This window comes from Anopheles darlingi, chromosome 2 (assembly GCF_943734745.1).
Source record: "Anopheles darlingi chromosome 2, idAnoDarlMG_H_01, whole genome shotgun sequence".
Classification (NCBI taxonomy): Eukaryota; Metazoa; Arthropoda; class Insecta; order Diptera; family Culicidae; genus Anopheles; species Anopheles darlingi.
The window spans coordinates 17,232,807-17,257,091 of record NC_064874.1 but is presented as its reverse complement, the minus strand read 5'-3'; the positions used below and the strand labels follow the sequence as shown (position 1 = coordinate 17,257,091).

The following is a 24,285-nucleotide window of genomic DNA, read 5'->3' as shown; positions in this document are numbered from 1 at the left end:
TAGTTCAGTTCCGCCACAATCGATAAGGCGCACAGAGTCCTCTTCTCTCTTATCGTTGAGGAGACATTACAAAGGACTGCTTAGTGGCTGCATCATTAATTAAGATTCCCACGCAGATTAGGGAAATGCATGGTCTATTTTTAGAGGGATCTTCCGCATCCAATCTCAAAGGATTCCAATAATATCGACTTCTTGGCTCATGGAAAATGAACAGGAAATAGCTTCCTGTCGTATTATACCTTAAGCCCTTCACGGTTCGATAACGGGAATGGTGCACAACGCCCCTGAATGACCGACTCTACTTCCGGCCAGGTAAGGCCAGGAACGCATCATACAGCGGTTTGCGTCCTATCGCATCAAGGGTGGAAGAAACAGTCTTTTGTTTGATCTTCTTCAACTTTGTTGTGGCTTTTTAATGAGATGCTTGCGTTGGTTTACTGTTGACGAGCTACCATCACCGCATTGAACCGAAATCGAAGGGCAGCTCGGATGCGCTTACTACCCCTTGGTGGAGGCGCCATCATCCGTGCCCTAACAAGGCGTCAAGTGTTTGTCCGTTACCAACGACGGGAATTCAGGCGAATAGACCATAACATGTTCCTTGGGTGCGGGTTAGCCTTTCAAGTATTTTCAGCAGAATTCAGCGTTAACGAAAATTCGGTTCTATTCTGCTTTATCGTCACATATTGTCGGTTTCGTCGCATTTCGTAGCAGTTCACCGTTGCTCCAACAACCCACCCAAATCCTTGACATGAACCCAAATAAAAGAGACCAAGAGAGGCCATCCTCGAAGAGACGAGGCGACCCTTAATGATTATTTCCACCTAGCCATTTGCTCTTTGTCAGAATATTCCTGAAAATACTTCAGTACAATTTCTCTTAGTAATTCGCTTAAGAAAGCGCATCGCCCCACATTTCCGTCCATTCCGTCGTGCAATGGAACCAGGACCACGTATACCACAAATTGGAGTTTCGAAATTCAGTTTCAAATTGGTATGATCTCTCTGCAGAGCTCTTCTTAATCCAGCTGTCGTGCCCCCGTGCGGTATCCATTGTGTGGCATTCGATCATGCTGGTTACGACCAGCGGTAACAACCCGTTCAAACAGTACAACAACAGCGATGTAAAGTGGCTAACGGAAGGAGAGGGATGCGACGGGGACTAATGAGGGTGGAACATGATGGGCAGGACGTCGCACGCTGTGCTGCAGTTCATCCCATCAGGATGCGGTGGATGACGAAGAATAACCGGAGAGACAGTAAGAGAGAGCGAGAGATCAAGGACACTTGAAGTCAGGCTATAGAAAACGGACCCAGAGAAAAACATGGCATTGGACGGGATGATGAGATACTAGCGGCGAGGGTGGTATGGATGGCAGAATCGTAACCCCGAAATCTATTTAAGAGGGTACGAGCATGCAAAATCGTTCAGTTCAATTTTTAATCTCGCCCGTGAAAGATCCAGCACATTGTCACCAGTAGTAGTGGAAGGAAGAAGCAAGAAGTAGTGCACGAATTAGTGTCCCAGGTTGTGCTGTGAGTTTAAAGCCTCTTAGTTTGTTGCAAATTCCCCTAAAAGAAAAAGTCAAAACCGCAGGTCGACTAATGAACAGTACGGATCCGTTTACGACGGTTTGTGGATCGAACTGTTTAAAAGCCATACAGCGAGGATGCGAAAGAATCGTTAAAGAGTTTAGATAATGAAATCGTTGTCCGGGCCGGTGGAACCGTGGAAATTGTGCTTTGGTTTTGGTGGCATCTAGCATCCGCCAGCAATACATCTCCACCTACACAGGAGCTCGTCCTTTGGTGGTTGGTCGTTTGCAGCTTCATCGTTAGATCGCACATCGCGTAAGGATACTTTCGATCGAAAACGGATAACACTCGTACCGAACTCGTGGGCAAACTATTCGGTGAGTATATAAGCGTCAGGTGCCAGGAGCCCGGGCACCTATTACGTCGGAGTTGTAGCATACATTCCAGTAACATTTGTCTGTAACAAAATTGTGCTAAAAGGAATTGCTTCCTGACCCATCCAGCATTTTAATAACGTTTTCCTTGATTTTTCTTTTGAAAATTTCACAAGGATCTAAAATACTATCATAAACGGCTATTTATTGTATGCAAACTTTAATAAATAGCGTCTTAAATTCTTATCATTGGTGCCACGTTCGTTGCGTGCCTTTTGTATAACTATCAGGTGTTTCAGTTGAACAGTTTTGACTTTTTTGCAATTCTCAACATCGCTTGGTACGTTGGTGTGGTATTTTTGTGTAACGATATCAGACTTTATCGAACTTTGCGATCGTAGATGTTAAGCACTGATCCATGAGGATCGTTCTAATGTTCCCATGTTGCGGATCTTAAATCGCTATCGTAATGTTGCATAATTTCCCACTTACCGCTAGATGCGTTCATGGTTTTATTGCGCTTACACAATCAACAGTTCCATTACATTTTCTACCTATTTTTGCTTGTTTAATTGCTACATGTGTTACATGCTATATTGCTACATGTGTTACATGCTACAACGGGAAAACATTTAAAATATATTACACTAGTTTGATTTTCGATTTCTGTGACTACTACGCTAGTAATATAATGAATAGTAATAGCAATATGACCTACCGCAATACTGCTGGATCACAAAAGTGAACAAAATCATAAACAAATACTGTATTATATTGTATTGTATTATTGTATTATTTTTGTAAAATTTCGCTCATTTTTTTAACCAACATGTTGCATTTCTATGCATTGCATAGAAATGCATTTCTCTGGAAAATTCTAATCTTTTTTTTAACATCTAAACCCAATAACATGACAAACCACAATCGATAATTATGTGGCAAACGACGATCAGTCGCTGCAGCATAAAAGCGTAGCGCATCTTGCTCCGTTGAAGTAATTATAAAAATAGGGTGCTCCCCACTCCCCATGCCGGAGTTCCATCTCCCACAATCTAAGGACGATTTAAAGGCACTTATCGAGATGCTCGAGGCACACGTTCCACCCTCAGTTCGCTCCTCGCGGCCTTACTTCCGTTAGCGCTTTGCGGTCAACAGGCTAAACAGAGCTACCTAGTGAACTGGCCCCCTTCTGCTCTTTCGCCGACCTCTGGTATATTCCGTGTTAGCCCAAGAGTTTGTATGCATTGTTCCGGTCTACGTGTCTGTGTGTATGTGCGATTGTGTGATTACGATGCATTGTGCTGATGCTTGGTGGTACTACTCCTGCTGCCGCCGGGTGGAGAGGATAAGAAGCAGGGCACTGAAGGACTCATTTGCACGCCGATCACTGTCCCGAGCAGAAGATGCGCTGCAAGTGGAAGAAGGAAGCAAAAGGAAATGGGCAAAGCACGTCCGGATTGGTCCGGTACACGCTATCTTTAGAAGGCCACGCTACGATCCCCATCCCTTTTTCCGCGGCGGGAGTCAGACAAGGATGTTTGGGCGGTAGGCGATGGCGGTAAAAATCGCTGACACGGAATGCTCCGTCCGCTTCCGGCCGCGGATAGTACAAACCCCGCACAGTGTCAACAGCATTTTTGTCTTCCGTATTCTTAGTTGCCTCTTCCTTGTCGTCCGTTTCCAGGACAGGGAGGACCGAGGGCAGGCCAGAGTCAAGGTGGTTTAGGTACGCTCGAGTATGTGGCACAAATGTATCTGCTCACTCGCTTACTCACTCGCCAAGCACCGAGCATAATTCATTATGATCCGTTCGTAGAGGACGACGCCAGTGTCTCCTTCCCTTCTCCGCTTCGAATGGCCCCCATAGATGAGTGGTCTTCCCTTGTCAAGTGGCATCTTCACCAAGTCGCCTTCGATGCACGATGTACCACTAACGGTAAAGCAGGGGAGGAACAGTGGAGCAAGGCGATCCTGACTCGACGGTGGTTGGACGCGGCCCCGCCGATGTCGCATGTGTCGCGCGGATGTCGGAAGTCGCTGCTGGTCTATCGTTACGTCGTGACGTTAATCGTTTGTTCTGCGGTGGACGGTGCTTTGTGTATTCTGAGGCTTTATCTTCCTGCCTTCCCCATCTTATCTCCCGATGTCCATCGGATCGCATTGTTTGGTGGTGGTGATGGTGGTGGCCGCAAATGTTTCCTTTTTGCACGTTCGTACTTGCGCCAGGATTAAAATCATGCATCCATCTTTATCTACTCCGGGAGTAGCTAGATCATTGGAAAGAGTTTCTGATGCGGCACTAATGCCCTTTACTTCAACTATTTGTACTTACTTTGTTAGTTATTTTCTTTTTACTTTTACAAACAGACGAAGGACATGTCGAAGCAGTATGTATTGGGTGGACTGCTCGTGATGGTGGTACACTGTATCCGAGAGATCAACGGAGAGTACCAGTAAGTAGATGAAATTATGATTCTTTTCATGTTGCTAATTCTGTTGGCAAACACCCTTCCCAACCACAGAACCAGTCTTACGTTCAACGACATTTTACCGGAGGATCCAAAGCTGTACGATAAGATGCGGCCACCGAAGAAGGACGGGCAACCGACCAGCGTCGCCTTCCACGTGACCGTTATGGGGCTGGATTCGATCGACGAAAACTCGATGACGTACGCGGCCGACATCTTTTTCGCGCAAACCTGGAAGGATCACCGGTTACGGTTGCCGGAGAATATGACTTCCGAGTATCGGTTGCTCGAGGTGGACTGGCTCAAAAACATGTGGCGACCGGATTCGTTTTTCAAGAACGCCAAATCGGTCACCTTCCAAACGATGACCATTCCCAATCACTACATGTGGCTGTACAAGGACAAGACGATACTGTACATGGTGAAGCTGACACTGAAGCTGTCCTGTGCGATGAACTTCCTCATCTATCCTCACGATACGCAGGAATGCAAGCTGCAGATGGAGAGCCGTAAGTGTAGCTACCCGCACTCAAGGGAGGACTTCAAGGGATAGATATTTCTAAATTGATTTTTTTCTGCTTACAGTATCTCACACAACGGACGATATGGTGTTCCAATGGGACGAAGAGGTACCACTGGTGGTAGATGAGCACATCGAGCTGCCACAACTGGCGCTGGTTAAGAACTATACGGCCGATTGCACGCAGGTCTATTCCACCGGTAACTTCACCTGTCTCGAGGTGGTGTTTGTGTTGAAGCGACGCCTAGGATACTATCTGTTTCACACCTACATTCCAACCTGTCTTATCGTCATCATGTCGGTAAGTACTTCGCATTGTACATGTCCTACCAGCAGCGCTACATACGCCGTCTTCCGTACAGTGGGTTTCGTTTTGGATCAAACCGGAAGCGGCTCCGGCACGCGTAACGTTGGGTGTGACGTCACTGCTGACGCTCAGCACACAGCACGCCAAATCGCAGGCATCGCTACCACCGGTCTCCTACCTGAAGGCGGTCGATGCCTTCATGTCCGTTTGCACAATATTTGTGTTTATGGCGCTGATGGAGTACTGTCTGGTGAACATTGTATTGGGTGATTCAGATCCACCGACACCGAAGCCACATCCACCCAAGATGGATAAGTTCTTCGATTTCAATGCCAAAAATGGCAAACGGAACAGCAAATCGCATGATCATCCGCATGACGTTCCCATCACGACGTTCCAGCGCCAGGAGAGCACACTGCTGCTATCGCCCGTGCCACACATTCAAACGATACCGCCACCACCCTGCAAACCGGCCTCGGCCATACCGAAGCTAACGCCAGCTCAGATGCGCCTCAAGCGCGCCATCAACATCGATCGCTTCTCCCGAGTGTTCTTTCCCTTTCTCTTTACTCTGCTCAACGTTACGTACTGGATCATGTTCTGGGAGTACATTTAAGGTGCAGAGGCAGCAGTTACAGTTAGAGTGCTTAACGAGAGAGGGAGACAATAGAGTACAGTGTAGCCCAGTAGAGTCTGTGGAATGGGACAGAATTATGTAAAAAAAATAATGAAACACCATGCGCCTCCATTGAACGTTTCAGCGTGAGCGAGATGTCCTTATTAAGGTGCATCGGTTCACATCGGTTTCGGTAAGAGGATAAGAGCAGGTTTACGGAAGCGGAAAAGCAGCAGGTAAATGGTGCGGGGAATGAACGGAACTTGACCATTTGTTCATGTAGAAAACGCAAATAAAATCGAAAGATCTGATGATGTTAATGCAAAGACCTAATATTATAAGCCCAAGCCTATCGAATGTACGATACACCCCTAGCAAACAGGGGAAGCTTACAAAATAGATTTATTGTAGGTTAATCAATAAGTGCGCGCCAATAATGAATTACGCTAATAATATGAACTGTAAGTGTAAAATGTTTAGTGCACATGCACGAGCACACCGTTTGTGCGGGTAGTTTAAAGTGACTAATAAGAATGCTAACTCAACTTCAAATTAACTGTTACTAATAACGAGTATGAAATATAATGTTTTTCTTCTCTTCAACCGTGCGTTGGTAGTGTTTCTGATTGCAGCATGATCGAAGGCGTACGACCGACTTGTTGTTTGAATTTTCTTATGCAAAATGATACAGGCATCGCAGTGTCTGTCAGTCCGTCAATAAAAAAGGGTAACATCTTATGTAAAAAATTACAGTAAACTATATCCTCATCGTCAACTCACGGTGCACTGTTGTTTTGATACTAACGGATTTTTGCAATGAGTTTGAATTGGTTTTTAGCTTGCTTTGGATTTAGATGATTTTCAGCTGTCAGAGCTGTCAAGCGCTGGCTAAACAAAAGCGCGACTGTCACTGTTTTAGAACAGAAACATTCTAGAAGGTCCGGAACACCGAAAACCCATTTTCGCGAGCGTTCTACAGATAAATCACAGAAATTGTGTTCAAATCGCAGAAAGTGTGTTCAAAGACTGCACCGTTTGCAAGTGATCGATCGAGCGAAAAACATAAAACAGCCTCGACATGGTTGATTATAGCAGATGGAAGGATATTGAGGTAGGACCGCAAGAGGGCCGAAGAAAGTGGTAGGCCGCGTTTGTTATCGTTTCGTGTGTTATCATCGCGTTCTTTCTTCCCAGATTTCCGACGATGAAGACGATACGCATCCCAACATCGACACACCCTCGCTGTTTCGCTGGCGGCATCAGGCTCGCGTCGAGCGGATGCAGGAGCAGGAGAAGAAAAAGGAAACGATAACTATTAAGAAAAAGACTACGGAGGAGAAACTGCACGAAGCCAAGGAGAAGCTGCAGCGCAACGAGGGCAATCTGGACGAGTTGAAGAAGAGCATTGAGGAGCTGGAGCGTGAGCAGGAGCGGGTGAAGCAGGAAGAGGAGGAACTGCGCAAGAAGGAGAAGATGCAACCGTGGAACGTGGACACGATCAGCAAGCCCGGCTTTCAGAAGACCGTCATTAACAAAAGTGCCATCAATCGGAAGCCGCAGGAGCTGAGCGAAGAGCAGAAGGAGCTGAATTTGCGCGAGTTCATCAAAAAGTACGAGAAGCAGCTGAAGCAGTATGGTATGTTGCGCAAGTACGATGATTCCAAGAAGTTCCTGCTGGACAACCATCATCTGGCGTGCGAGGACACGGCGAACTATCTGGTGATCTGGTGTATCGAGCTCGAGATGCAGGAGAAACACGAACTGGTGGCTCACGTCGCTCACCAGTGCATATGCATGCAGTACATTCTGGACATTTCCAAGCAGCTGGACGTTGATCCGCGGGCCTGCGTTGGTTCGTTCTTCCAGCGCATCCAGGAAACGGATAACGAGTATAAGAAAGCGTTTTTGGATGAAATTGAAGCGTTTAAGGAGCGCATTCGCAAGCGGGCTCAGGAAAAGCTCCAGAAGCTGGTTGAGGAGCAGGAGGAGGAAGAAAAGAAGGCACGACTAGGGCCGGGTGGGTTGGATCCGGTCGAGGTGTTCGAATCGTTGCCCGAGGAGCTGCAGAAGTGCTTCGAAACGAGAGACATCGGTATGCTGCAAGAGGCAATGGCCAAGCTGCCACCGGAGGAAGCTCGCCATCACCTACAGCGGTGCATCGACTCAGGATTGTGGGTACCGGATGCCAAGAGTGCGGCTGCTGCAACGTCGGGCAGTGGCGCTGATACGAAGGATGGCGAAGAGCCCGTCTATGTGCACGTGAAGCCCAAAGATAGTGTCGAGGATTCCAAGGATGCCGAGGAGAAGCAGGACGAAGGCAAATCGAAAGAATGAATAGTTCCCGAAAAATTGAAGAAGAGAAATGTTCCAAAATTTGTAGAGCCAAGTGATTAGCGACGTCCTTTTTTAACCGTGAGGATTCTTCTGTTGGACATTTTTGAATTGTTCGAATTATACTTTTTTTTTGTAAATTAACATCCGCATCTCATTCGCATAACAGTTGTAAAGATTTTGCCATTAAAATCATCTATAAAAACGGACGTCGAGATTAAGATTGTCCTCGTGTACGAGTGGCTAAGTAGAATGCGTAAGAATGACCGCTTTTGGAACCTTTCTCAGTGTGAATCTAGCACAATTTCTGTGTCTATTTCATTGCGTCGTAGCGTAAGCAACGAATCTTGTTTCTGTCGTCTGTCTTGGCAAATCATTATGTCCCCGAGGGGGGGAGTGTGGAAGACAGATAGCAAAACCCTGCCGCTGACTGTAAACAAAAACCTACGGTATTAGTCGCCAAGTGCTACGGTGTTAGTGAGCCACCGAGCCGATCAATGCCTGTCCGATTAAAACATCTTTAATAAAGTTACTTTTCTGTAAGATATTGTAAAACTCGCTGAACTTAGTTATCGTAAAGATTATCGGCCCTTTTGCAGGGTGCCATTTTGAAATAAACCTAAATGCTGTTGTCGCATTAAACATAAGCGATTCGAACCCCTCGCCGGGTCTGTAGTGTTGAAACTAACATCCCGAATCCCTAAACGGTGGACCAACGACAAGTTTAAGTTCAAGTGCTGTGGGACAGACACTCTAGTTTGAATTATTAATCTGTGTGCTTCCTTGAACTAAGCCAGGAAGTTCCGTCGAAGGTAAGGTGAATCGATTTTCCATTAACCTTGAAGAAAACATTAGCTAGGATGACCGGGATGGCGATTAGAAAGGCACCAGGGTTGATTTGGGTCGCTTGAAGCAAACCGTACCAGTTTCACTATTACAACGGACCGGATTAGATCTTCGAGAAAAAGGACTCGTCATTCTCGTTAGTGTTGCAATCATAAACCGATCTCATAATGAGTCTGTTTTTCAACTCCGAAACAATGCGGTTCGAAAGTACGCTGCTCGATTCGAAAAACAATCGAAACGTGTTTCTGGATGTGCGGCCCGTTTCCGAAGAGGATGCTGATCCGTCGACGGGTCGGTTGGCTGGATTGCAGGGCAAGGCACCGCATGCATTCAGCAATCGTGTCGGATTTCCACCGCTTACCCCACGGGAGGCCTTCGTAGATCAGTCCTCGACCATCGTGAATGCACAATCTTCGGTGAGTTGGGCTCTATGGTGCAGGATTTGAATTTCTCTTAATACTTTTGTTCCTCCATTTCGCTGCTCCCAGAAGATGGTGTACGAAAGCTCGAAACCGATCTATATGGTTCTGCGTGCCCTGGGCGTGATGCCGTACACGCGTCTCGCGAAGGGTGAATCCGTATTTGCGCTTTCGTCTCCGGCCATGTTCTACTGCGTGACATTCTTCATCTTGCTCACGATCTATCTGCTGTTTATCGCGCTGAGCCGTATCGAGATCGTGCGGACGCTTGAGGGCCGGTTCGAGGAGGCCGTAATTGCGTACCTGTTCATCGTGAACATTCTGCCGATCCTGATAATACCGCTGATGTGGTACGAAACACGCAAGGTCGCCTCGATCATGAATGGGTGGGCCGACTTTGAGATCGTCTATCGGAAGACGGCGGGCCGTGAGCTGGAGCTGCGGCTACGAACGAAAGCGATGCTGATTGCCGTGCTGCTACCGATCCTGTGCTCCCTTTCGGTGGCCATCACGCACGTGACGATGGTGGACTTTAGATTGTTGCAAGTCATCCCGTACTGTATCCTCGATACGATCACCTACATGATGGGTGGCTACTGGTACATGACATGCGAGACACTCAGCACGACGGCGAAGATCCTGGCGGATGACTTCCAGAAAGCCCTGCGACACGTCGGCCCCGCTGCCAAGGTGTCCGAGTATCGATCACTATGGTTACGGTTAAGCAAGCTTTCGCGCGATACAGGCTTCGCCACGTGCTACACGTTCACGTTTATTTGTCTGTATCTATTCTTCATCATCACCCTGTCGATCTACGGGCTCATGTCGCAAATTTCCGATGGTTTCGGGGTGAAGGACATTGGGCTTGCTGTCACGGCGTTCTGTAGCGTTGGGCTGCTGTTCTATATCTGCGATGAGGCACACTACGCGTCGTTCAATGTGCGTACCAACTTCCAGAAGAAGCTGCTGATGGTGGAGCTGAGCTGGATGAACACGGATGCCCAAACGGAGATCAACATGTTCCTGCGAGCCACCGAGATGAACCCATCCAGCATTAATTTGGGTGGATTTTTCGATGTCAACCGTACGCTCTTCAAATCGGTAAGTGTTTCGGCCACCCAAGACCAAAGTTTCTAGAAGATCTTCTTGATCGTTATTTTTGTTACAGCTACTAGCAACGATGGTAACATATTTGGTGGTGCTGCTGCAGTTCCAAATCAGTATTCCTGATGAGCCAAGTGCGATGCTTTTGCACAACAGAACCACTTTGTCATAAAGCGAGTCCCGGAATACATCTAAAAAAGGAATCACTCATAACCGTTAACTAGTAGCGGCATTGTAGATCAACAGTGTACAACGGGCAGTGGTTCTAGTTCAGTCAGTTAGTAGTCAGCAGTGACGTCAGTAACTATGCGGTCAGTTGTCGCAGAATGACTGCGAAGTGTTCTATTCGAGGGGAGGGGGGATATCTGAGTTCTACCATCATGCAGCCATCCCGAAAAGGTACCGTACCTATTTCCGACCTGGAGAGCAGCCAGTTATTACTCATCATAAACTGAACGTTGCTGTTTTGGTTCGCAATAAACTAGCTATAGGTTTCCCTCGAATGGCAAACATGGTTTACAACCGCCCAAGTACGGGGTTCCGACCGACATAAACTGACCGATCGACACAATTACGATTGCATCGTACAAGGAAGCTTCGGTGATTGATCTCTAATAAAATTGGAACCTCCAACTCGTGTTTGGCTACGGATTTAGGGCGCGTATAAGCATTTTGCTTATTCGACAAAGTGTCATATCAGTGTGTGGACTCATACACGATTCGCGAACACTTTGAGTGAAGCGGCCTGAGGGCTTCAATTAATCATCTAACGTACCTTGATCGTGAAGGTATGCAAATGCCGTGGGCAGTAGCATCGATCCATGCCTGCTCGATGGCAGTCTTCTCCCAGTTGACATCGAATATATTATTATGCCAGCCATTAATGGATTTTGCAGCGTCGGCCACCTGTCAGATACCGGTTTTGTGTGATTCTTAGAACAGTGGAGACCAGGGAGTGCCCTGGGACACGAAAGAATCTTTGGCGATGCAGACGATGCGTTTCGATGAATGGCCGATCCCTAAAACGTCGTCACCATGCAATACCATGGCGTGTAAATAGCAAAATGCATGCATCGGTGTTATGGGTCACACAGTATCAATACTCGGCAGCCGTCGTCGTTTGATGATAGGTTTCCCCGCTCGGTCTACGCTGAAACGGATGGACTTGAGACAACTTGATGCATTTAATTACGAATCGTGCAAATCGTGCGTTACAGATGCACCGTACGATGACGTTGGCCGATCTAATGGCTTCCATCCGGAGGACACTTGCTTTATCGATTTCCTATCCTTGAATCGCCGTGCGTCTAATGGGTGTTTGATGGAGTTTATGGAAAGGTTATGAGCACGGATGACGTAGTATACAGCGTTCAGTGATTGAAATAAATTTCGTTGCAATATTTAATAGAGATCCATCCTATCCACAACATCAGCCTTAGTAGAGCTGCTTCGGAGTAATTGCTTCACTCGCGCTGCGTTCTCATTGAACGCGAATGTTACTGGGCTGTTGGTGAACTGACCAGCGCAAATCCGTTCCGTGCTTCCCAGCGAAGCATAATAATTACCATAACCGTTGGTATGAATTTATGGCTATCATCAGGTGTGTTGAAGTTTCACTCGTCTCTCTGCACTCAGATGCTCGCATTCTCATCTCTCCAATTTTAGCTTCTTTCCTCTAATACGTTCGTTGGTGGATCGGTCACGAATGGTCGCAACACACATGTGTGTGACTAAATAACTAGTTCCAGATACCACCAGAAAACACAATTGGCAGTTATACTGCTTCTTCGAAATTGTGCAGTGAGACCAACAACACCAATGTGTTTGTAGACCTTGTTAGGACTTATTGGTCTTCAAATTGGCTCAAAACCCCCAAAAAGCACAAACAACCGCTGCTGCTCATGACACCGTAAGCTAAATCTCAGACGTAGTAAAGGCAAGGTTAAGAGGACTATCCATGTTGTGTGTATTCTTGAAGGTCCCGTTGGTACGGCCTTCAAAGGACGGCGAAGAACTGGCAGTCACCATCTCACATCCTGAAGCAGCTGGTACGTCCAAATATGAACTGTATCCTTCGTGCAAACGAGCATGATTGATCCATACATAATTTAAGCTCCCTTTCCTGAGCTATACTTAGCCTTACAGCGTTTCCCACCTCTAGTAAAAGCCCGATGATGCTGCTGAAGAGAGGTTGACAATAATCCTCCCCGAACGAACACATAAAAGGGTCATGATCATCCTCCGGCTCCGGCCAGGCAGCCGTAAACGCGGTAAATCCGCAGAAGGTTTGTGCATGAGCATGGCAATGGCATGGCATAGTGACTTCAAGGTGCGGACGATCGAGCGCCTACTGCCTCAAAAGGTATGTCACGGAATCTCATATCGAGCGAACTGCCGGCTCTTACCGGGGTTCATCGACGTCTCAAGATCGCAGCAATAGCGGCGATGGGCCATATTATAAGCCTAAAAGAGTAATTATTGTCGTCACACAACGAATCGCAATGTCTGTGTCCAACGGAGGAAGGTCATAATCCACGCTCGTGTGGCGCTACGGCGGAGATCGATCCGAATCTTATCGCTTCCATCGCCCGTCCGGTTCGTGGTTTGGTATACCGGTGAGCCATACCGGCCAGGGGCGCCACCAATCTCCGAAAGGCGCCTCCTGCTGCTGTGAGACGATCACTAACCTTCTCGCCACCACAATCCTCGGTCAGTAGTACCGACCAGGTGGTGGTTTGCATTCTGGTGCATTCATTGCTTAATATTGCTTAAATGCTGACCGCCCGACGTTGATTTGCCCATTTTGGGCGAGGGGCTGCCCTGCCAGGGCTGTCTCCAATCGCCACTGTCCCCATGACGCACGCGTTCATCGATCGTTTGCGGCTATAAATAACTTCCCTTCGGATAAGACGCTCGTCCTTCTCCCCTCGACCGCACTGGAGGTCCACTTCAGCGCTAACCGCATCCAAAAGCAAACAGACTGCTTGATAGGAATTATAAATTTTAATTCAAAGCTTACACACATGTGAACACAGTTTAGGGCATTTTGGCGAGCCGGGTAACAGTGGCCTCGGGACAGTGTGGTAGAAGCACGAGCACATGGTCAGAAATATGCATTTGCATTTGCAACAATTCGTTCTCGACTCCTGGTTCAATTTCAATGTATCCCGGAGTGGATAGAGATTCTCGTAAACACAATATCTGGAACGAAGAACGAATAGGTATCGTTGCTTTAGGACAAGAAAGAATTACAAGGGATTCGAAATTCTACAATAGAAATGTTTCCATTTTATCTTCCTTTTTAAAATGATTTACGCGTTCCAATCGAAAACAACTGCGACTCATTGGTAACAGCAAGTGGTGCAGCAGTTTCAAAAGTGTCCAAAAATGTGTCACAAAGTACCGCTGCCTCAACAACCAGCCTGGGAGCCACCAGGCATGCAGTTGCGATTTTTATGGCATACGCCCGAATGCACCGATCGATCTTTGGCGCGTGAGCGAACGGTGTTCGAGGATCGGTGGTAGCGTTGAAAGCCAGCATGACAACAAATGCTGGTCCGTACACCCATGATGATGCTGGTGGTGATGGTTGGTGGTCGAAGAGACGAATATAAAAACCTAGTAAAAACAGGCGAAACAACGACGACGACCACTTGTGGCCCTCTCGCACATTATATGCACACACATTTAATTCATTCATTCACCATATACGCCAACTGGAACAGGCCGAGTTTGTAGCTGGCCAGCCGAAGGTCGCCGCAGTCGCGAGTCTCTGAAATGCGACGAGACCGCGACCGACCGAAGGAACGGGTGCGGGTGTGATGGAGGGCGTGTGCTCCGGTGAATTACATCGGGCCAGTGCATCACCAACGCGAACGCCCAAACGGTCCCCATAAACCGGGGGACCATCTGTGTGCGCGACACTGAGACTCCAAACACACACACACCTCGGCTGTAAGGCATGGCGCATGGTCCTGATCGTCACCTCTGCCTGCCTCTATCGATCGCCCGGTGCGTTCACTCGGATGACACTTTGACAAAACGAGGTACGGCATTACCGGTTCCTCTTTGGTGATTTGTCATCAAACACGCTTCATACCAGTAGTACCATCCATCTGTTACCGTTGGCATGTTGGCTACCTAGGTAACATCTAATCTAATCGGTTAAGATAATCAGGCATTAACTACCATTTCGTGCCGCTGCTACTACTACTGCTGGTGGAGCTCCATGTTCTCAAAAGTGAACCGCCACTATGCAGCTGACCTGCTGCGTAACCGCGTAACTCGCTGGGTGTACCATCATCGTGGATCGTGGGCTTGTCAGTTGGGGGATTTAATTAGAAAAAATGGCCATCGTTACGACCACCGAGTGCGCTAGTGCGAGCAACGATATTACAAATCGCGCACACATTAGGCAGCAAGTTTTTCACAGCGAGATTTGTTTCGCCCAGCAGCCAAAGGCATGCCTCTCCAATCCAATCATTGCAGACGAGTGATTGAATCATCAGATCAGATCACAAGCGTTTCCCCGCCGTAAACGAGTTGCAGACCTTTTTTTTTAAATATAAAATATTACGGATAGCGGGAGAAATCAATTAGCATCTCTAAACTGCAATTTGTTTCCGGGGGAGGGAATCTAAGCAATCCTGCCATACCGTTCAGATGAGGCATTCTAATCGTGATGGAAGTAGGCTTAGGCACCCGATCGAAACATTCCGTTTTCCAATGTCATCGCCATGCTAACCACATGCCAACTGGTATCGGGTCGGGATGGATCGGAGTCCGTTAGCAGATTGTCATCGCCACCACCACCCCCCAGGAGCGGCATCGTTTGCTGATAATCGCTTTAATTAAAGTCGCTAACCCTCCCCCCGGCGCGACTAACATCACCGTCGGTACCTGATTGTTACATTTCTGTCCGTCTTAAAGGATTTTAAAGATTCCGCGTCCCACTGATAGGCACGCGGATAGGAGGAGCGTTCGATCAGGAATGCTCGGGCGTTCGTTCGAACCGCGTTTGCTCCAGAAAATGACGTGCTGGGGAGCAGCACGAGCAAGACGAGATTCGCTGATAAAGTAGTAAGCTAGGAGCCCTGGATACAATTTGTGATAGCCGTGCTGACGTCACTGGATTGACGTCGATATGAAAGATGCGTTAAAGGGCACCTGGAAGGCACCTGCATCTAATACAACTACATATGCGATTAGCTAGCAAATGCGTTGGGCCCTTGATGATTTATCGCGAACATTGTTTATCGTGCGTATGCTCCACATCCTAAAACACTACCGATTGAAGGGATTAGCGTAGTTTCCGCGTTCCATCGTAGATTCGCCTTTGGATAATTCGGTCCCCTGGACTCAACACGCGGTTCCTCCAGAGCAGCGGAGACGACGAAGATCGCAAGCACATATCTCCCCCACAGAAAAAGAGAGAGAGAAAGAGAGAGATGAGTAGGCCGTTGCCGCCACAGTGACCACCGCGGTCACCGTGGATGATGAGTCAGTAAGAGCGAGAGTGATCTGGTCAGAAAGTGGGGCCAACGCGAGTGAATGAGAGAGCCACGACGATACGATCACTTCTCGGGGCCCACGGTGTCGCCGAACGCGCGTACTGCGCGAGACACCACCCCAAGCGCCGCTGCCATCCATTATAGCGCTGGTGTTGCCGCTGCTGTTGCTGGTCGTCGGTGTCTCACTCTTCTCTCGGGTGTCGTACGGTGCGGTTCTCGGTGCTATAGCGACAAAAGTGTTCTTTGGCTTTGGGCGGCCCGATCGCGGGTGTCCGCGAAAAACGTGATACGCGATACGCGGCGTAGTCTAGTGACGGCCTAGAACGAAGGGCGATAAGTCCGAAAGGCATGGTACGGTGAATTATTCAGCGACTTTCGAGGTGTCCTGACATTGCTAGTAGAAAGTGATCGACAACGAAAGGATTTTATCGAACGCAAAAACGGCGATCGTAAACGGAAAAAAAAGTAAAGCTGCTACCCACGAAAAAAAAAACAAAAACAGTGAACGGTGATCGTGTGAGTTACGTGAAGTTGATCAGTGCAATAGTTCTAAGAGCGAATCGTAAGTGTACAACCATAACCAGAACCATCGAAAGCTCCTGCGAACGCTGAGAGCTTGGGAGTGCGTCCTTGACGGTGTTCGCTGATCGAGACAGTTCGCGTACTTAAAGAAAATCAGAAAAGAGCGCAACGATTACAAAATGAAATTAATTAAAATCCCCAGAAAGAGATTTGCGTACTCGCGTGTCTGTGTGTACGCATGCGTGTGTGTGTGTGCGTGTGTGTGGCGAAGTGTGAGTGGTTCTAAAGTGTTTTCGACTCCCGCATTGTCTGGAGGGAATCGAGAATAATCGAAGTAAAGTAAAAAGAAAAAGTTGGCGCACTCCTCCACGACGACGGTTCGGTTTTCCTTCTGTGCCAACTCGCCCAACGTACTGGCAACGGGGCAACCTCACTTGCATGATCACTCCCCTGTTTTGGTTGGACCAAGTTGGTTTGCTGCGGTGTTGCTCCACCTGACATTAGTTATAAGGTCCGCGCGTCCTGAGCCCGTCCTGAGGTCGATCGATGGTGGGCAGTAGCGGCCGTCGCCGTTGCGATCGCGGCCCACATCGCAATCGCACGGTTCTTGCGGGTTTTCGATATCAAGGCTTCGAGATTTGAATTTTTATGACTTCGTCGCCATCGTTGTGTCTGCGTGTGTTTGGACGTTTGTCGCCAAACGCGCTTTCGGTTCGCTGTCGCGCGGGCTGATCAACTTTATGCCTCCAATTTCCGTTGCTTACTATGATTGGGGGAGATTCGTAAGAGTTTCGAGAACTGCATGCGAGCATACATCTGATTTCCATAATCCCCATTCTACATCCATCTGTCTTCTTCTACAGATGGACCAACAAATGGATGGAGAATAAAATGGATGTAGGGAGCGTGTTTAACTTGAACTCATTATCGATTTACACTATTTAATGGTTCATAAAATGTGGAAAATAAAATACCTTTCAAAATCGGTATCACTGAAGCTTCGTTGGTGACAAAAAGGTGGTTACCAAACACAAAATGGACCGCAAACTACCGTGTGCACACATCAAACGCCGACCCCGCGAAACCCTAAACCGTCTCCCCGTGCCGCTGCCCACGACAAATGCAAGAAAACTTTTTTGCACTGGACAAGAAGGACGGACGGACTGCAGTTTGGCGGGCGCCGACATCCCCTTAGAAATGTAGTTTTAATGGGTTGTTTATAGTAAACTAGACACAACGCATGCCGCGGCACATTTGGCGGATTGGTCAAGCTAGAAGGACGCACGCGAAGGCGCACACTGGTTCCGTTGGTTGGGTGCCCGGGTTAGCTAAACTGCTGAAGTGATCAACCACCATCGGATGATCGGATCGATATTTGATCGAGTGGATTAGGCGCCAGTATGTTGGCGCGTTGTTAAGCAGTGAATGTTGCAAAATGAGAGCTAAAGTTGGCAAATTAAAACATTAAAACTTTATGGAACTGGACGGGACGGCGACTTCGAATGGGGCGCTCTGCGGCATACACTGCGCGCGCGCGCCAGACCAGGTTTATGTGCGTTTTTGCACTAATTGTAATTTATGCACCGCTTAAAACTGGCAACACCGTCCGGATCGCCGATCCGAAGAACAGAACGAGTTTCGAGCAAATTTTTACTACCTCATAACGAGCATTATGTTCGGTCCAGGGAACGCTCTCCTGATCATCCTGATGCGCACCACCTTCGCCTGCCTGCCTTAGTCGCCATGTGTCGTGTGCTGCTGCTGCTTTGCCTTCGCTCTGCAACGCCACAGAGCCACGTTCGAGACAATTATAACGATCACTTTTGCTCAACATGCGCGCCTGCTGAACGGTAATTAATTGAAATTTATTTCGCGATCGTTTCGACCATCTCGGCGAGAGAATTGTGTGTATTTTGGGCAGTGGAGCAGCACCAGGCTCGTTTTATGGATTTTATTCAGTAGAGGCACTCCGTTTGCTGATTGCTGGTGGTGCTAGTGAGCGAAAGGGGTTAGCCAACTTTAACGACAATCCGGTGGTTAACCACCTCGAGCCCCCCGATTCGAGGGGCCTCTAGTTTAACTACCGACCTGGCAGAATCCCCACTGGGTTTTGAATGATGCCTTTGGGCTCTTCTCATCTTACGGATCGATGCCGCGGATCACACGGTGGAACGACGTGCAGCGTTTGCGTTTGTGGTTTTATCGTTTGCACTGAAGCAATGGCGGAGCACCCCGCTAGGGTGCTGCGGTTAACCGCAGCGGTAGGTGGTCGCTGTGCTATACGAGATATTGGGATATTGGTCAGTAAACAGCCGCGAAATGAACTCATCGGTTTGGTGGAACCTATATTGCGAGTTGAAATAGTGGAAGGAAAGCGATCGATTGAGGGTGAAAGAATATTATGGCCAAAGGATAAACTACTCCCACTCTGACTGGACAGTTGAAATGCGCCCATTAAACACACCAGAATTTTACTTTCTCCTACACCACTTTGAACAGGAACCGACTACTTGTAGCAGTTGATATTGATTGTCTTAAGTAACAATCCCCAGAACATCGGACATAATTGTAACGGGCGGTAAGATGAGAGTTCTGCCAACGGTCCAGTTTGCTGCTCCGACTGGCCCATCATCTGCTTCGATCGCACGCGGCTTTCCGTTTGATGTCTCTGACTGTCTGGCCACCACTCCATAGTCGCTTTGGCCAAAGGAAGACGGCAGGAGTTTGGCAGTTTCATTACGCGCAAATAAGCCATATGGAGCTCTGAGATTGCGTGGTTGGCCAAAATCTGGCCGCTTGTTGCAGAAGCTGCTCTGTTTTGTCCGTACGAATCGATGCAGTTGCATGTAATCCAATTAACCGATACAACATCCTGTGCTGAGGCTGCGATATTTGGGTCAATTGCGACGCGTCGCGCTCGATCGATTCGTGCCATTCATTCATTAATCCCGAAGGATCACCGTTCCCATTTCATGTTTTTGCTCCCTGGAGACTGGCGTATAATTCGTTCCTTCGTCTGTTTTCGTCGGTCCCAGCATTGTAGGGGAGACGTAAGCTGGGCAACGGCGTTCAATTAGCTACACCATTGACACTGCATTAGCCAAACACGATGGGGCTGGTAATGGGACTGACGGTCGGTAAGCGAAATGTCGACGACGGAGATCATAAAACTAGACGCGTCCCTACCCCCCTTCCTTCCGAAAGCCCCGTTATTGACACTTGGTTATCAACTCTAACGGATGTTGCGGATGGTGATGCAACACTCACTGCTGTACCCAGAACAACGATGATCGTACGGCGGGTCAGTGCACACGAGAGGGCGGGAAATTCGGAATAGAACTTGGGAAATAAAGTCATAAAACACCGCCGCGTGTATCGTACGAGTCTATCGTCTGGTGAGAATGAAAGCCAAACGACTGATACGGGATGTTAAGCAGACGCATGCCGATGGCCAACCGATCTACCGGCGAAGCAGAAATTCTTCTACTGCTCGAACGCATCTCGCCAGACGCGGCTTGGCCATAAAATTGAGCTATCCGAATTTGGATTTTGGGAGGAGGGAGAGTTTCCATTTTCTTTGAGCTAGCTAACCATAAATGTTGGCCGGCGAAGATTCTCTCTCTCCCTCTCTCTCTACTGCGTCCTGGCGGTGACATATGCGATGGCGCCAGTAGATCGATCATAAAAAGCACTTTTACTACGTGATAATAATACCATATTGGGTGACAGACAGACACCAGTGCTGATGTCCAGGGCGGGGGCCCATGTGACTGTGTGCGATCGTGCGTCGATCGGCTGGCGTATAAATTTCGGATTTCAAATGCGCGAACCGAATGGCGCTCTTTACGACGAGTCTATTTAACCGATGGCTATTTAGCACAATGTTCAACCGGGGAGAGACAACGATGAGCTACCGATCGAGAATTATCCTTTAAATGCCTTTTGCAGAACGAAGCAACTATATCATTCTAAAAAGACGGCGAAATTCAAATGGCTGCTGCCTCCATCCCCCAGGTCTATCATTTAGATTTTAAAGATCAAAAGGAAGCGCCTCTGTGATGATCAGCCGCCTTAGAATTAGGTGCCTCAACTGTCTAATTATGTAAAGCCGCTTAAACCCAAATCGAAGATCATTCGCGATTAATAACGAAAGATGCCGTTATACAAATCTGTCGATATGGTGATGAGGCGCGAAATATTTCTGCATATTATATGGATTGAATGCTCGAAGAAGTAGCATTAAGACCCCGTTATGGTATCAAAAATGTCATTTTCAGAATCGACCCAAGACTCATAATTCCTTTTCATTGCAGGTTCCTTTTTGATTTAGGACCTTAACCCAACGCGTCCAACCGAACTCGAGCTGAGTAAACACTCGACCGTTCCAGTGCAAGGAGTGGTCTCTGTTAGTGCTTCGGCGGCGTGAACTTCAAAACTCGTTCGTCCGTCGTTCGATCGTTCGATTCTCGATCGGTCGATCGTAGTGCGCAATCCGGACCAATCGTTCGCTCCTCTCTGTTCGCGTCTTCTCGTCCTTCTCGTCGCGGTCGCGAATCGTGGTGCGTGCGAAGTCGGAAGAGGTTGTGTGTTTGCTTTACTTAATTGTTATTTGTCTCTGTTTAATTAATAATTACTTCATGACCGTATAGGGAGGCACTTCTCCCGGTTGCTCTTTTTTTGCTCGCGTTAGCCGGCAAACCAGCTCGCCGGACCAGAGCACCGACGATCAGCAGTGAGAAAGAGGATAGAACGCGATAAACAGCGCCGTGCGGGTGCGCACGTGCACACATACACGCCCCGAAACACACAGAATATCGTCCTTATAAAGTGCGTTTGAATGTTAAGGTCGTTTATTTAGTTACTAAGTGGTTCTTCGCCGGATTTCGCTTTATTTGCTGCGACCAAAACCCCGACCACGGAGAGTTCGGAAGCGAAACAAGATAAACAAAATATTGTTCTGCTGTATGACCGTAGGCCATGCACGGACCGTGAACCGATTCCAAGAAGAAGCAGTGAGAAAAGGGGTGACCAAAATCGTGACAAATCGTGTGTCTAGTGAAGTAGTGTTCTTGTGTGCGCCTGTAAGCGTGGGTGTGCATTAGTGCCGCGGAAGTAACCACATCACGCCGACTCTTTCACTTCCCTGTTGACGGCACGCTTTTCGGAAGTAAGCAACAGCGGAAGCCACGCACCAGCACCAGCAACAGCATTGGCTTGTCACCAACTATCCTCTGCACCGGAGCCTCCGAGAGGAGATCGACAACCGGCACTTCTAATGAGGACGCTTACCGATTAGGAAGGCAGGTAGGTAGGTGTAGCGGAACCCATTCAGCATTTCGGGAGAATGATCAAATGCAAATGGAGTCACGTAGCCGTAGGGGATCACGGAAAGGGGGGTCCCGTTTCCATGGGTTCTAGGGGGTCAAATTTGGATGCACTTCCGCTTACGTGTCCGCTGGTCCGGTTTCATGACGCGAAGCGTTGGTGGTAAAGCGTTGGTGAAGTAACTGTTGTGACGATTGTCTACCCAAAGCCCAAGCTAGACACGTAGCAATCATTGCAGGTGCTTCGACGGTACGACCCCATCGTGTACGTCTCTCGTACTTCCTTCGTGATTCGGTCTGGCTCTAATGATTGCTTTAAAGTAGAACATCCTCATCACCCTTATTCTATTGCGCACCATTCTTCGCTTCAATCTCATTTGAATGATAACTAAAGCCGTCGGTATTAATATTACTCGCAAGATGCGAGTTTCGTGTGTTGAATAGGAAGGAGGAAACGCGTGGCGTTAGAAGTAGATTTTTCGTTAATGGCCATTGACCTTTGTTGATTGGGGTCAATGCATTTGATGTCAGTGCTGCCTCGGAGTGGCGTCTTTATTGGTGTCCCGGTGTTAAACACACCACCACGATGCAAATCATTCATTAAGCATGCAACGATTTGTGAGGATCGCGCTTGATCGACCGTAATTCCGCTGAGCAGAGCGTTAGCATGAGCCACTTTTAGTGAACACGATTGCCATCATTGTGTGCGCTTGTTGCTCTTGTTCGACATTCCATTTGCTGCGATCTTGGTAGCACAGTTGCTAAGAACATAGTAGCCATATTCGCATTCATCGAGTTTTAGATGATGTCGAACAACATAGAGAGATGTGCGATTGCAGTGTCAGCAAAGTGTCTAGGTAAAATGATATTTGTTATCACAACAAAACCATTGGATGGATACCTTGAATACCTGAAGGTGCAGCTACAATATGCACCTCAGCATAATCATGTGCCAAGTCCCTTTCTTCAATTCATTCCAGCATCCCCCACAGAGCATCTTTAAAAAGGTACGCTCACAGGCGTATGTTTTGGATTTATTTTTGGTCTACCCTTCTATTATCCATCCGGCCATACGAATGGTTGATGTGAGTAGCCAAGGGAGTGCAGCATGGGAATGCCATCGTGCGAAGGTGTTATTGCGATCGCGAGCACATTGGTGGTGTGAGAAATGATCGCACAATCGAAGATAGAAAATCCGTTCCTAGGGTGTTGGAGTGGCCCCCGTTTGAAGTGGCCCTAGGCCAGTAAAGCGACCAGCTCAAGCGCTACGAAGGATTCGGGACGGTTGGGCCTACTTCGTCTTTTCGGCGGGGGACCCTTCTATTCCATCTCAAGAGGATGGATCCGCTTTTGTTATGCTAACGTGCGTGCTGATGTGATGTGGTGGGGACCGGATGAGATTGTTTGTTGACCGGGCTCACCACCCACCGAGGGCCCATGAGGATTTTGGGCAGACACTCCGGTGGTGGTCTTCCGCGGAAATCACATCAATCCGTTCATCCGCTAATCGCGGTTGCCTTATGCGGGTTTCTCGGCGTAAGTCCCAACCGAAACGCACCGGTCCCATGCCCCTAGACTAGTCCCGTGGTGTTGCCTCGGAATGGAACAGTTCTATATGGACAGAAAGAGGACGAAGAAGAAGTAGAAAAAGCCATGCAAATGTAAACGGCGATGATGATGATGATGAAGTTCATCAAATTAGCGAAACTGAAATGGGAGAACTTGTAGGCGAGAGCGAGCGGCCTAACGGCGGCCTTTAGTCGAGACCGCGTTCTCGGACCGACCGAGACGCGCGCGTTCGCGAGAGCGGGCGGCTAATTGTGTATGATTTATGGGAACCGCTCCGGGCTGGAATCAGTGCAGCATCCACAGCCACAGAAGAACCTCTCAAACGACGAGGTACGTGTACGGGGACCTATCGTTAGAGCCGTTGATAGGGATGACCGCTCGAGCTCAACAACCAATTCATGTCGACGGGTCTGTGCCTGTGCCAAGTAGAAGCAGCGAATGGTCGAGAGGGCTATTGCCAGGGTGTTGAGTGGTTGCTTAACGGCCTACAAATTGCGGTGTCGCGCTCGAGTCGGCATCGTCGCACATCGCGAGCAGCAAACGCGAGGTCGTGGCGTGAGAATTTACGATCCTTACAGTTGCCTTGTGTTGCACCCCGCATGTGGTGTGTCTTTGTGGCTATCGATGGCTCGAATCATAAATAATGCACCACCAATAATGGCTTCAAGGCGGCTTCTCGCGAGATCGATTTCGGACACCGGGCGGTCGGCGCGATGTCGTTTTCCTAGAACGTTGAAGAAGGGGGCGCAGAGCGCGCTGCAGTGCAGTGCATTGGTAGTCACAGCATCACAGTCACAGTGCAGGAGGAGGACCACTACACGGTTGATATATTAATATTCA

At 48.3% G+C, this 24,285-nt stretch overlaps 4 protein-coding genes across 4 annotated transcripts in view; all 4 read left to right on the top strand.

Annotated features, from left to right (window-relative positions):
* Window positions 1-1,451: 1,451 nt before the first annotated feature.
* On the top strand, window positions 1,452-6,371 carry LOC125948177 (glycine receptor subunit alpha-3-like). The gene is made up of 5 exons (XM_049673995.1): window positions 1,452-1,912; window positions 4,277-4,362; window positions 4,432-4,886; window positions 4,963-5,198; window positions 5,260-6,371. The coding sequence occupies exons 2-5, from the start codon at window positions 4,286-4,288 to the stop codon at window positions 5,818-5,820; spliced, it is 1,329 nt and encodes a 442-aa protein (XP_049529952.1). The 5' UTR covers window positions 1,452-1,912; window positions 4,277-4,285; the 3' UTR covers window positions 5,821-6,371.
* Window positions 6,372-6,480: 109 nt separating this feature from the next.
* Window positions 6,481-8,753, top strand: LOC125948188 (hsp90 co-chaperone Cdc37). Its single transcript, XM_049674009.1, has 2 exons — window positions 6,481-6,931; window positions 7,015-8,753. The coding sequence occupies exons 1-2, from the start codon at window positions 6,899-6,901 to the stop codon at window positions 8,152-8,154; spliced, it is 1,173 nt and encodes a 390-aa protein (XP_049529966.1). The 5' UTR covers window positions 6,481-6,898; the 3' UTR covers window positions 8,155-8,753.
* A 411-nt stretch (window positions 8,754-9,164) lies between these two features.
* On the top strand, window positions 9,165-10,723 carry LOC125948225 (gustatory and odorant receptor 24). The gene is made up of 3 exons (XM_049674064.1): window positions 9,165-9,395; window positions 9,489-10,517; window positions 10,585-10,723. The coding sequence occupies exons 1-3, from the start codon at window positions 9,165-9,167 to the stop codon at window positions 10,690-10,692; spliced, it is 1,368 nt and encodes a 455-aa protein (XP_049530021.1). The 3' UTR covers window positions 10,693-10,723.
* A 5,506-nt stretch (window positions 10,724-16,229) lies between these two features.
* The window catches only part of LOC125948115 (FH2 domain-containing protein 1), a 54,347-nt gene continuing 46,291 nt past the window's right edge, over window positions 16,230-24,285 (top strand). Inside the window, exons 1-2 of the mRNA XM_049673863.1 lie at window positions 16,230-16,592; window positions 20,866-21,856. The gene's annotated coding sequence lies outside the window, so the exon portion shown is untranslated. The remainder of the gene's footprint in view (window positions 16,593-20,865; window positions 21,857-24,285) is intronic.